The sequence below is a fragment of the Telopea speciosissima genome, chromosome 6, assembly GCF_018873765.1.
Source record: "Telopea speciosissima isolate NSW1024214 ecotype Mountain lineage chromosome 6, Tspe_v1, whole genome shotgun sequence".
Classification (NCBI taxonomy): domain Eukaryota; kingdom Viridiplantae; phylum Streptophyta; class Magnoliopsida; order Proteales; family Proteaceae; genus Telopea; species Telopea speciosissima.
Window position 1 is genome coordinate 61,117,316 of NC_057921.1, and position 14,863 is coordinate 61,132,178.

Sequence of the window (14,863 nt, forward strand, 5' to 3'; positions counted from 1 at the left end):
AAAATAATAACTACCCTGATCATCACTTTCCTCTAAATCTTTATAGCTAATGCAGCTCATGTTCCCTCTTCAATTACAAACAAGTAAATATATATATAAAAGGGTAAGTTCACAAACAAAGCTTATTAATTTGGCTAAAATCTATGGAGACAAACAGATACATTGTGTATTGCATGTGCATTGCACGTGTATACCCCACCATTGATACTAAGACCCAAATTTGAAAGCAATTTCTTCTTAATAAGTGCAAAGAAGACACACAAAGCAACACTATTAGATGCTCTCTTCACTCCTAAGCTTACCATTGGTGCTGTTAATGGTGATAGTGCCTAATACTTAAAAAAATTTAAAAACCAAAATATTGGATCTCTGTTTCTATTTAAATTACTTTTTTTTTTTTTTTTTTTTGATCTTTTAAAATCTGTCCAGCCTTGGAGTACTAGAGATAGAGAAAACCTCAAAAATTTTAAGTTGGTAGCAGCACCAACGGACGTGAAAGCTTGGCATGGAAAAAGGCATGCAACACACACTCCCTGGCTTGTTGTTTTGTGTTCTCTTACTCTGTTTTTCTTTCTTTCTTTCTTTCTCTGTGAAATGATTATGAGTGTAATCCACCTTGGAATCCTCGATATTATGATAAAAATTAAGAGTTGTTCTTGTTTCCTGTTATCTCCCTACAGTATCTCTCTTGGTACAAGACAGAAACCTATAATACATTTCTGCATGAAAACCATGATTATGAGAATTAATGGCTGGAACTAATCCTGTTTCTTGAACAGAGTAAAGGGTATCTCTTAATTTAATTAAAGAATTTGTGGTAGCTAACTACATTAATTTAAAGGGTATGTTTGGATATTATATGTTTTACCAAACACCGACGGCTCTCCTTCTCCTCCTCCTCCCCCCTTTTTTTTTACAGCATCAATTAAGAGAGTGAGAAAGGGAGAGATAATTATTTTAAATAAGTTAGACTCCTAATGAGTTAATTACTATAATAGACAATTCTTAATTAGGAGATTTGAAGAGGGCTATGTAGATCTTTTGTAGATGCTTTTTATATTTGAAAACAACATTGGACGGTTGTTGCTTTACTTCCCTAATCGAATATCACATAAAAAATTACAATAAATAGTTACCATCAATCCAATCATGTGCTACACTTAATATGATTAAGAACATATCATTTGCTATAAATGCTCCTAACCCCACGTCACACCCAATTCCTGTAATCATATTTATTTGATCCTCTTTAATGAGATCTTTTTATTATTTAATCATTGTCTTTACTTACATGGGTTTCTAAAAGAGGGTTTTTTTTAAGGATAATTTTTTGCTAAATCCCAGAGGGAGGGAGGGAGAAGAAATTAAAGAAGAGTTTTATGGACTTAGAACATCTTCTTCATGATCAGGGTTGTACTCTTTCACATATTCTCTGTTTCCATGAGAGCGGTTAGACCTCTGTAGGTGGACAAATCTTTACCCAACCAGCTACTGAAACCTGAATCCAAAACTGGAGGAGAAAGATCCAATTCTTATTCAATCTAGAATGTCTATTCTAGGTTCCATTTCTCATAGGATTTTGTCCAAGAATGCTTAAAAAGTATAGTTCTTATTGGATCCACCAATTCAAATTACAACAAACTTCAGTTTTAGTGATGGTACCTAAACATCTAAAACATAAGAAACTCCCACTTAGAGAAGGGTTTTTTTTGTTTACTTCTTCTAAGAATTGTCTCTAATGCTCTTTTTTTTTGTTGTAGTGTGTTGCAATCAGAAAGTTCCACTGTCCTTTGTAGTCCTATATCAGGAAATACATATATCTATTCTTAAATTGAAGCTTTTTTCAAACTGCTATCATTCATTGATCTTTTGAAGTCCCAATTGAATTATTATTGACTTCAAACATATAATTAATGCTTAAAACACAGAATAAAATCCTAATACTAAGTAACAGGGTGAATGTAGTATTTCACTTGGCATAGAAAAAAAATTGGGAAATCAAGAAATGCAGGATTTTTGAAATCATTCATTCAAAAATCTTCCTTGAGAAAATTGATATTATGATGTATTAGTAATTATGAATCTGATACAAGAAGAAATCTCAATTCCAACTCCTACAGAAAGAAAAAAAAAGCGTATCCATTGCACGAGACTCTCACCACTGCGGGGTCTTTGAGAGGGTCATAATGTACGCAACCTTACCCTTGCTTTCGTAGAGAGGCTGTTTCTAGATTCGAACCCGTACAACAAGAATTTAGTAACAATTGAGGGAATTCTTTTTACTAAAGAAGTACTACTTTTTTCTCAATGCAAAGCAAAACTCATTTAAAAGTTCTTGTGGAAAAGAAAAAATTGGGGGTAAGCTATGTATGCATACTCCTCTCCAGACCCTGTAGTAGTGGGAGCCTTGTCCACATTGGGTATGTCTTTTTTTTTTTCTTTTGAAAAAAGACAAAAAAAAAAAAAAAGAGATCATAATCCGATTTTGTCATTGTGCATTTCTCAAAAATAGATAAAACTGAGAAAGAACAATCCATCCTTTCAAAAGTGGTCAAGATCATCCCAGTTTTCAAGTGTCATTTTTTATACAAATTTGAAAACCATGACAAAATCCTAAATTTGGATGATTCACATTTAAAAGATTTTGCATACGATAAATTCAAATGATAAGAATTCATTTGACCTATGTATTCTTTTTTCTTAATCCAAATTTTAAATTGACTAGTTAGGGTAATTCTTTTCTTGTAAAGTCCAATGTAAATTTTCTTTATTATTTTCATCTATATATCATAAATTCTTAACTCATCTCATGTAGATATCTCATTGAAACCAAAAAAAAAAAAAGTTTTAAAATAGGTCATGCACATCATAAAATCATCTATCTCAAATCCTCATATCTTTTTCAAAATTTCATATCTTTTTCATATATAGGTACACTGAGTTATCACCATCTAATACCGATCATATAAAACAAAAAATAATTTTGACTCCTACAAGAGAAGAAGACTTTTTGTTATTATACGTGGGAGGACAAATTTAGTATAGTGACAAACTCAGTGCAACCAATCGTAATTATCAGAATAAAACCCTTTCTAAAATATCAATCCATTACTGTCATTTAAAATCTCCTTCCATTAATGATCTTAATCAGATTGGCATCAAACACTTCATTAATTATTGTGATAGTAAACCATTATAGCCGATGAGAGCTCCCAAACCAAGATTGAAGTAGTAGGAAGTATGGGGTAAGATGTTGTTCTAGCGCTAACGAACCCTTGAATCCACAAGGTTAAGAAACCCTAATTCCAATGGAGAAGAAGAAACGAATTTGGACATAAACTTCAAGATGCTTTATTTAGTCCAAAACAACCCTTATATAAAAGGATCGGATTACAACAAAGAAGGAAAACGAAGTAAAACATGAAACAGAATAAAGTAGGAAAATAACATAGGAAATTAGTATCCCTAATCGCACACAATAATTCACAGGCCCGATATACCCCTTAAACCTGCAAATATGCCTCCCAATCAAAGTGTCCCATGACTTGTCATTTGGACTGTTGAAGTGTTGTAGAGCATTGGTTGTCGTTTAGATATTGATCAATATTATGACTCCCGTAACTCCACCCAAGTTAAAAGTTATGGCCCTACAAAATTAAACTAAAAATCAGTATTTTCGGCCTGACCAAGTGGACTATTGCCGACCCAAAAATTCTTTGAAATCTTCTTTATATCAAAGATATCTCATTAAGACCAACACACAAAAACACAAAAAAGGGTTGGTGGCATTAGCCAAACAAGATGGAAATAAGAACACCCCTGAAAGTTTTATAACAGTTATCCATGGAGTCAGGAGGGGCTTTTAGAGTTGGGGTCCTACAAAACCCATTCTTCCCACCACCAATACAGCAATTTAGTTCCTTTTGATGTTCAACTTCAACTTCCAGAAAAGCAGGTCTGTCTTCACTCTTCAAGTAACTAGGGTTGGCACTGGGCAATCCTTGATATCATGAAAAAGCCATATCCGGCTCCACCTGAAAATGTGTGCCTGTCTATTTTGGTTCTGGTTATTCCACTTGATAGTTGAGACAATTGTCTGCCCAGTTGAGGCTCAACTCCACCGCACTGGCAAACTCATCCAACCAGCTTGGGCCCGACCTTTTTCGTATAAATTCCATTTTTCCACACACACACACACACAGCCCTGCTCCCCCTCCCCCACCAAAAAAAAAAAAAAAAAAAAAAAAATCCCTCAACCCTACTGTTTGGATTAAGTAATTCAATAGTGAATTATACTGTGGGCTAAGCAAGGTTTTTCTAGGGCATATCCAAAATGTTCCTAAGGACCAAGTTGAATCAGGTTGACAAACTCAATTTGTTATTCTTATTGGAAGAAAGGTCCCCACACACTACTTGTAGGAAGGTTATTTGATTCAATCTTTAGTTCTTGACCATTCATTAGAAATCACAAGAGAAGAAAGAAGAAGAAGAAGAATAAACCTCTCTCTATCTCTACAATTCTTGCTAACATTACACATTGGTCATCTAGCTGAATCAAATTCGTCTGATTATAGGAAAGCTTGTCTTGATAGCCCAAATAGTACTTTTGCTTGTGCTTTTGTCTGTTTAGTGTGATAAGTTTCAATCCAATCTGATTTTTTTTTATATGGAGATATAAAGAGTAGTTGAAAATTGATTATTGGATATACGAAGGCAAAAGCACAATACATAGCCAATACATAAATATTTAGATATTGGTGTGCCTGTCTATTTTGGATCTTCTTTGCTGACACACACTTATACATATATGAGAGTGCGTGTGGGTGTGGGGTTGTGTGTGTGTGTGGGCAACAGATACCACAAAAGCCACACAATATATACATAAGCCAATTCCAGAGTGAAGGGGGGTAGTAGAGTGGAATAGAGAGAGTGTGTGTGTGTGTGTGTGAGAGAGAGAGAGAGAGAGAGGTAGAGGCAGAGGACAAGTGGGAGAAGAGCGGAGGCAGTGACTTTCATTAACTCCAAATGGGCTGCCTTGGCTTTTTTTCCCCTCTCATCCTCAATCTGTCTCTGTTTATCTAGTCTTAAGGTCGGTCAATCGGTCTTTAAAACCAAGTGTCTCAAGTTGAATTTCGAATCTCTGCATAGAAACAGCCTGAGCCTATACAATGACAATCGATTGTGTTGCAAACGCATCGATGATGAGAGGTCCCTCGTCGCCGCACCAGCAGCAGCAGCAACTACCGATGTCTCCACCTAGCGAAGCAGATAGAAAAGATGAGCACCTGCAACAGCCTCTAGTCTTTGATGCCGCAGTGCTTCGACAGCAGCCCAACATACCTAAACAGTTCGTATGGCCTGACGATGAGAAACCCAGTGCTGAGATACGAGAACTCCATGTTCCGGTCATCAACTTGGGTGGGTTTCTATCTGGAGACCCAGTTGCAGCCATGGAAGCATCAACACTTGTTGGGAAGGCCTGCGAGAAACATGGGTTCTTTCTTGTTGTTAACCATGGCGTCGATAAACGACTCATTGCGGATGCTCATAGCTACATGGACTTGTTCTTCGACATGCCACTCCATGGAAAACAGAGAGCTCAGAGGAAACCCGGCGAACACACTGGTTATGCCAGTAGCTTCACTGGGAGGTTCTCTTCTAAGCTTCCATGGAAAGAGACCCTCTCATTCCGCTACTCTGCTGACGTACCATCACCCACCAACATAGTTGAAGAATATTTCCTCAACTTTTTGGGTGAACGATTCCGACAATTTGGGTGAGGCAAAAAGACAAACACATAACCATTTTGATGATTTAATCCAAATCTTGTTCTTCCTTTCTTTCTTCAATCAAGCTTAAAGTGTGTTTGGTTATGCTCTGTTTTTTTTTTCCCCCCCCTTTTTCCAGGAGGGTGTACCAAGAGTATTGTGAAGCGATGAACAAGCTCTCACTGGGGATCATGGAGCTACTGGGGATGAGCCTTGGGGTAGGAAAAATCCATTTCAGGGAGTTCTTCGAAGGGAATGATTCGATAATGAGGCTAAACTACTACCCACCATGCCAAAAGCCACATCTGACTCTGGGAACGGGACCTCACTGTGATCCCACATCCTTAACAATCCTTCATCAAGATCAGGTCGGAGGTCTTCAGGTGTTTGTAGAGGAAGAGTGGCGTTGCATAAGCCCCTGTTCTGAAGCATTTGTGGTCAACATTGGAGATACTTTCATGGTAAGTTTATAATTAATTAAGAATGATGAAATTGGGAGACTAAAAACTGTATAAATTAATCTGGGTATGACTTAAATATGGATTAATTTTTGGTTTCAGGCGCTATCAAATGGAAGGTACAAGAGCTGTTTGCATAGAGCAGTAGTGAACAGAGAGAGACCAAGGAAGTCACTAGCGTTCTTCCTGTGCCCACAGACGGAGAAGGTGGTGAGGCCACCGAATGGGTTGGTAGACAAGGAGCACCCAAGGCAATACCCAGACTTCACATGGTCATCGCTGCTTGAGTTCACACAGAAGCATTACAGAGCAGACATGAAGACCCTAGCCGTCTTCTCAGAATGGCTTCAACAGGAAGAGAACAAATGAGTAGAGAGAGAGAGAGAGAGACTGACGGTCCCAGTCAGCTCTAAATCGTCCTTTGTATGATTGAAATATTTCGTCGTCGTCGTCTTTGTAAACTGCCGAGGAAAGCGACTGCTTTGGCGTTTGGACTGGAGGAGAGCGAATAGAGAATTAGTTAATAGAGAGATTAGAGAGAGTGAGAGAGAGAGAGAGAGAGAGAGAGAGGATAGGAGGAAAATTACAAATATAGATAGAAAAAAGAAGGGAGGCGCTCAAGGAGAATTTAAGCAGAGCTTGTTTTGTTTAAGATGTAATCTCCGATTTTACAGTGAGAGTTTTTAAAAATAATAGAGAACCACGAGCCAAACCAAGGGGCTGGGTCTGTCCATATTCCATACGGTATCTATGGATGGCCCATCTATTTGTATCACAATAAATGGAAGAGGAGTATATAATATATATATATAATTATTTTTATATATGAATGAATTTAAGGGTGAAATTTAACAAGTGACCGATTTAGATTCCAGATCATGAAATTTAGAAAAAGATTATAAAAATTGTTTTGTCTTCTTCATGTATAGTTTATAAGCGAGAATCGAGGAGATTAAAGAATACTGTACTTTTGTGTACATTATGACCCTTCTCAGATCCCGAAATGGCGGGAACCTCATTCATTGGGTAAGTCTTTTTTTTTTGGGAACTTTGTTGTTGACACTCACACACTTTGTGTGTATATACATAACAACAACAACCAAACAAATGAACTGCCAACTCTGCTGTTGAAGGAGTTCTAAATTGAGTTCTGTGGTTTCAACTTCCAACCTACTACTAGTTTGTGCTAATTTAAGGGGGGGGGGGGGGGGGTTGGGGGAAGCAAGCAGTTGAAAACTGGATTTGGCTTATGATTTTCGAGCCTAAGCCCAGCCCAAAGAGCATATGATGATATGAGCTCAGTGGACTTAATGTAGAGAGTAGGAAGCCATATATGGCCCATTGAAACTCAAAGCCCATTGGAAAAATCTCTCTCTCTCTCTCTCCCCCTCAACTACGAGGAGGGGGGGGGGGGGGGGATGGAAGGAGGGGTGGTTAGGGGTATTAAGCTTCTAATATAAGTGTACTGCATCGATGGGCTTTATATTGTTGGATGTTTAGGAAATGATGCGAAGTTGCCACATCTTGTATGTGTCTATGCACATACCATAGTTTCTTGGCACTCTCTGATTTTTCAGTATCTTTATTTTGTCGGACTAAAATTTGACAAATGCACAAAAGATCATAAGGTCCACCTATACAAAAATTTCAGCCCCACCTAAACTACTAATTAAGGTAAGAATTATATACGAGGGCTTGCTATTTTACATCATAGTGAGGATGTTCCAAGACCCCACTATGATATTTTTGTCTTGTTGTTTGTTGTCATGCGGATGGCATTTTTAAGATTCATTCTTTCATTCTCTTGATAAAAGAAGAAAAGAAAAAAGATCTCCACGATGCCATAATGGGGATTTTTTTCTATACGACCTTCTTACATAATGAGCCGCGGGATCCACATTAACACAATTTCTTAATTCTCAGGTAAAATGTAAGCACCCTATATAGCTAGCTCTCCCTCTTTCTCATTGGTGTGATTTCCCACTTCTACCCTCGCAAGCAGCAAATTAAACCCCATCTCTCTCTTTCTCTCTGAGAGTGTGGATAAACTCGATCAGAGGGTCTATTGGATATTTAGATGATTGTCTGGCAACCCATGATGCCGATGATATCATCATCTTCGATCTGTTTCCTTATGAAATTTGTTTCTTTCTTCTTCCTTCTTTTTTTCTTCTTTCCTCTTTCTTGTTTCTTGCATCTCTCTCTCTCTCTCTTTTGGCGTTACCTCCCTTCATGCCCTCTTTGTCTCTTGGTGGCAGAACCACCAGATGAAATGGCAATATGGGTGTGTCTTATAACTATGGCCGTCATCATCCACATTTGTTGGCGGGCGGCCAGTGGGTTAGATTAATTAGCTCATGAATATCTACTACAAATACGTACACCTTAATTTTCCATAGAATAGGAAGAGGGGGGGGGGGGTATAAATGGAGAAATTGATTGCGCCACAAAATTACAAAGCATTATTGACTCATTGATTTGTCTTAACCCCCATACGTACCTTAAACATACTTAGATAAACATTTGACCTAGCTCCTTCAATTCCCCCCTTTTCAATAGGGGGCTATTTTTGCTTTTGCTATTTTTAGGTTAAATATTTTTGTTTCATTACAAGAAATCTCACTAATAATAATAATACTCATGGGTGTTAGATTGGAACAAACCGGAGGTCATTAATTGCCCCCCCCGCCCCACCACCATTTTGACGCATCATCGTCTATTACCCAAAAACAGCCATGCATGAAAACTATCCACTAATTATTATTATTATTATTTTGCTAAAGAACTATGAGAAAGAGAAAATTAAATGTTGAGATGGCAATTCTTACAGAGGTTGTGCTTGATAAGGTGCTACCTGTTTCGCAAGACAAGAGAGCATTTTTGGAGGAGTAGTGTAGCTACCATCTCAGGAATGTTTGATAGGGAATGTTGCATGGTCAAATTTAAGGTCCTTCCTAGTTCGTGTGGCTTGGCATATACTTGACTTTTCTATTAGCTTGTATTTGAATATATGATCATTTAGGTTATGTTTGGTTAGCAAGAAAAGGATAGATAAAAATTTAATTTTTTTGTTTGAATTTGAGGAGAGAGAGAGAGAGAGAGAGAGAGAGAGAGATAATCATTGTGTCTATCTCTCTCCTCAAATTCAAAAAAAAATTGAATGTTTTTTTTTTTATCTATTTCTTACGAACCAAACATATCTTTAGGTTTAGATCAAGAAATCTCTCGTGTGTGTGTGTGTGTGTGTGGATATGAGAGATAGAGAAAGAGAGAGATTGCTTTTGCATGGAATTAGGTACGTTCTATTTTCCTTGTTTGATCTTCTGTTTTTTGATTCTTTTCTTTTGACTTTTGGTTGAATATATTTTGCTAAGTTTATTCTAAACATCTGAAGGTACATCAACTTTTCTCAAAAGGAATTACTTTATGTACAATCCTCTCATAAAGTTTTAGTTTTTCATAAATTAATAGAAGAACATAGGAGAAAAGTTTTCTAGTCTTTAGGTATATCGTGGTCTTGAGGACCAGACTACTCGAATGGAATAAATTCTGCTTATTGGACGAATCGTTGAAACTTTCCCTTTTTTTTTTTTTTTTTTTTTTTTTTTTTTTTTTTTTTACCCCTAATAGTTTATGATTCTTCCCCAAGTATCTTACCCTAAAAAAAACAAACTCCCCTTCCCCAAGAACATATATATCTCATGTAGATGATTATGATGGTTGGATGCATGTAGAATAATTCTCTAGATGTCACATCTCAACTATTGAGTTTTCCTTTGGGAAAAATTTGGATAATTAAAATTCAAAATTGTTCAAACATATTTTATTTTTAAATAAATTTACAACCATTATATTGACACATTATAAATTTAAAATTAATTAAACTTATCGATGGTTAACTAACAAAATAGTTAAACGTTCCCTTAATTATAATGTTAATCAAATTACCATTGAAACTAACAACTGAAATGTTGTAAGGGCTTCCAGCAATATCTAATGTCAACTATTTAGAACCACAAAAGGTGAAGGGAAACATTCACTAAAAAATAATCTTAATTTCACTTGAGATTGAGTGCCCACGTTCAAATAGACACGGATGAAATGACTGTCTCATTCTTATGAAAGGCGAAAATACTCACCCTTTTGATGCCTTTGACCATCTTTCCATCAAAGGCCACTCTTCCCCAAACAAAGAATACAACTCCTACTTATGACGTGGTACTTCCATCTTCCACAAACAACAACAAATTAAGCAAAAAACAAGTCCATGTTAGATTCCTTTCGTTGCTCGTGTGCCAGGTAACTAGTTGGGGCATAACCAGGCAGTCTCACACCTACCCAACCCATTGAACCCAAACATCTCTCTTTTAAATTGTTACTATCGTATTATACTATTATACAAAATGGGTTTTCCTAGGTGAGCTACTTGCAAAAGATAGTTTTAAATTGATTCGCTCGCCTAAAGCTAGTATATATAGGGAAGTAGTTTTTTGTTCGTGAGTGTGGTCGGCCTACGCCAGCACTCCCATGTATCTATCTCTCTCCTCCTCAAAATCAAGGGGGGTAGAGATGTCTTTTTATATAGAGAGGAGAGAGATAAACTCATGGAAATGTTGGCGTAGGCCACACTTCCGAACAAAGTTCTTTTTCTCATATATATATATATATATATATATATATATATATGACCCACCATCTCTTGACTATTCATTTGTGTAGGCCACCAATTGTATGGTTGATAGATTTTAAGAAATCCATTAGTCACATGTCTAATCTGATGATTGACTAAAATTTGACGCTAAGTTTAGATCTTGAAAATCCAAACTAGCCAATGCCAGTGATCACATTGAAAGATGCCCATCTTTGATGGAATCTAGACTTCCAACTACAACAGAGACTTTAATCCTAATAAATTTGTCATTCAAGATATGGTAGCCTTTTTTTTTTATGACATTATAATGATACATTATTGGGTGATGGTTCTCTAAGCAAGCGATATAGGGAACACATACCAATGTGGGATAAAATAGCATAGTTTCGTATGTACGAGGTAGAGAGACCGTTTCATGTGTGTGTATATGGTCGGAGAACCTTTTCCCTACATTGTTGCCTGACTGTATTGGGTAGCATTCCATGTACCTTTGCCCTTATATTTTTAACAATAGACCTTTCTTCTCTTTGAAGTTATTGATTGTTTTCATGGGCAAGAGATCTCTGCTTGGTAACCCATGCATCAGCATGAGGGTCAATGAGAGCAGACATAGGAGCATCAACATGGGCAAGACGGTCATTACACACGCTCCTGTGTTAAGGTGCAGATCCATGCGACCACCTAGCCTCTTTTTCCCTTTTTTCAAAGTTTTATAATTATCTCAACCATATATATGTGGTCAGAGATGACCTTATAACATCTCAAAAATGTCTGACTGCCAGCAAACATAACTACCAGATGGGGGACTTCTATACAAGAGGAGTCTGGCCTTCTATATATATATGTTATTTGCTCACAAAATGTATAATCAAGTCTCTTATAATGCAGGCAATGGAGCTGGTGGTGGGGGGGGGGGGTGGGGGGGGGGGGGACTACCAATCAATCCAAATAAATGGGTTCTCATAGCCATTGACTTACCATTGAATTTAACTTATTTTAAACCTTAAATACAAGATAACAGCTAAAAATATTATCACTAAATAATCAAGATCCACTACTCCTAATGCTCCTACCTCATTCTTCCACTTCAATGCTAACCTATAGGACATAAATCCTAGGACATAAATCCTATTCTTGAATCCCACTCCAATTGCAAAAGCCTATATATAGCTCAAAGAGACTTTTAACTATTTTGTTCCACATTCCCTTTTACAGAAAAACCAAAACAGAGTTGAGGGTTCCACTATAGAAGAATCCCCCTTAACAATTAACATAAGCATTAACATGTTCATGTACACTTGTATATATCATTATATGTGTAATGTGATTAAAAGGGACATAAGAAAAACACTGTAAGAGAGGATCCCCAAAGGAAGCAATTTTAGGGTTGCACATTTGCAGTGCTACTCTCACAGTCTCATACATTAGAAATCAAACCATTGTTTTCTTTGGGATGAGAAGATGATGACAAAATTCCCGGTTACTATTACGGTTATACCCGCCGTGCTCCTGCAACTGTTTGTATTTTATTTATTTATTTTTTTCTTTCTATAAAGAGTAGTTTATTAAGTGGATGTGGTCCTGTGGACTGATATGCACATTATTAAAGAAGACAAATAATTCATCAATTTTTTAGTAACAATACAAATCATCCATGATATGTACCTTCATAAAAACAAAAGAAGCAACAAAACACTACTACCACTCAGAACTTCCAAAGCATAGCATTCTCTCTTTCTCTTTTTGTTTTTGAAATTCTTTTTCTCTTTTCTTCATAAAGTTTTCATTGGTAGTCCCCCCCCCCTCCTCCTCTTGTTTCCTTTTTATTTTTCTTTTAATTATCACTCCAAGCTATAGTCTCTTCCCCACTCTAATAACATAGGGAGGAGTTTAAAAATGGTGGGTTAATTGTTTAACAGTTCCATTTGATAGAGCTTCAATCTTATTTGATGTCAGATTGGCAGTTTCTTTATTTCTAATTACGAATCAATGAAAAATAGTCCTAAGATTTGATTCTCACTTTATTATTTCATTAACATGATTAAAGTTCAGATTCTAGGTTCTGCATTATATGGAAGCCACAATTATAACAAAAGTGTTAAGCATATAGAATAAATGGCATAAAATGATAAAATGAATGGAAAGATTTGTATATTTATTCCATTGATATGAGGGTTGAATTTATACAAGATTATTACAAGATACAAGGGACAATCATCCCATATTATTGCCTAATCACATCCTAAGATATTGCTTAGTGTAATGGAAAGAATAAATTAGCTTAGTCAGCATATATACAAGATTATGAAAACTCATATGGTAAGAAAAAGGCACAATCTGATTTAATTGTTCTAGAACATTTTTGTGGGAGAGAGAGAGAGAGAGAGAGAATAGCAGCACTATTTGGGTTTTGTAGTTGCTTTTGTTTTGTTTGGATGAATGCTTGTTCTTCCCCCCCTCCCCACCAACCCCCCCAACCCAAAAAAAAAGAGGGTTTTCCCACTGTCTAAGTAGATATAAATGGTAATATATGTCATAGTACAGATTTCAGCAGGCATTATGAACATTATTATTTCAGCCATGTTTGTCTTTTGTTTTGGCAACCACTTCCTATGTCATCAAAACAAAAATACATGAGATAAGGTTACCATGTCATTTGTATTGGCACTATTACCACCTCATATGAAGTCTTTGAAACTTTTTTTTTTTTGGGGGGTGGGGGTTAAGAAGTCTTTGAAACTTTTGAGATTCTGATGTAACCCCTATTGGGTACTAACATTTCAATACCCTCGAGATTGACCACATGTCAAAATTTGGGTTCCATCTTAACTGTCTAAAACGCTAATATTTAATTTTTCTTTTTCCATTTTATTTAAATCGTTTAATGACTCCTTTGATCTTTATACAACCACATGGCAAGTCATTTGGGATGAAACTTGATTAATATATTATTATTATTTTTTTTAGGGAGGTGGGGTGGGAGAGGGTTCCCAGAAAGGCAGTGTGGTTCCTGTGCTAAAGTGGGGGCCAATGGGAGCATGCGCGAAAGCACAACAAGGATGGGGTTTCAGCTTTTTTTAGGGGGCAGGACGATCATTTTACTCCCCTCTGTGTCTGGGCGTAGGGGCTACACTGCCTTAAGGTTCTTTATATAAACATAATATTTTTGTGTGTACATGTTATGTATGTTACATGTTTATAAAATTTGAGAATCAATTAGAATATTAAGGGGCAGGTATTTAAGTCCACATAAGAGCTCATTTAAAAAGGCCATGAGAAATATTTATTTATCATAATACTAAAACACACACTAAGCTAATAAAACCAAGCCCAAAATAGACCCAGGCCCATCCCAATCCTAATGTTTAGCATTCTTGGGCTAGGTTGACCCAATCCAGCCCATGTTTGGCATTATCGTATAAGCTATCTTCAAAGAAAATATGACAGAAGAAGTTTGTATTTTGTACACACTTATATTAAAGTAAAAATGTTCTCTAGTTTACCATCAATATTTGTCACATGGCAGATTGGATTAAGATGAAAATTTTTGGACAAGTAGACCCCAAAGACTCCCTATTCAAGTCATACTTCAACCGAAAGCTTTGAAATCCAGTGAAAAATGAAGCTTTTCTAAAACGAAATAGATGGCTGAAAATACAAGGGATATGTCAATACATTGCAGGGTGTATGATTAAGTTTGAATATGAAATATGGCAGGGAGTCCAATCTAGACCATTTCCAAAATATCCACACGATCAAAATTGCCACATCAATCTTTCAAGTAATAAAATTTGTTACCTGGACTAGATAAACTCTCCAGTTTTGCCGGACTTGGAAGAACTTTTTCCTTTACACGATCAAAAAGTTCATTGCTCCAGCCCAAAATACGATTAATCCAGCATGGGATACATGAGGCCTGAGTAGTTTACAAGACAAATTGAGTTGCCGGATGGCCCAATCTCAATGAGGCCTGAGAATTTAGTCCC

At 36.5% G+C, this 14,863-nt stretch overlaps 1 protein-coding gene across 1 annotated transcript; it reads left to right on the forward strand.

Annotated features, from left to right (window-relative positions):
- Nucleotides 1-4,953: 4,953 nt before the first annotated feature.
- LOC122664449 (gibberellin 20 oxidase 1-D-like) lies at nucleotides 4,954-6,716 on the forward strand. The gene is made up of 3 exons (XM_043860262.1): nucleotides 4,954-5,776; nucleotides 5,908-6,229; nucleotides 6,329-6,716. Exons 1-3 carry the CDS (start codon nucleotides 5,169-5,171, stop codon nucleotides 6,593-6,595), a joined length of 1,197 nt encoding a protein of 398 aa, XP_043716197.1. The 5' UTR covers nucleotides 4,954-5,168; the 3' UTR covers nucleotides 6,596-6,716.
- The last annotated feature ends 8,147 nt before the right edge of the window (nucleotides 6,717-14,863 follow it).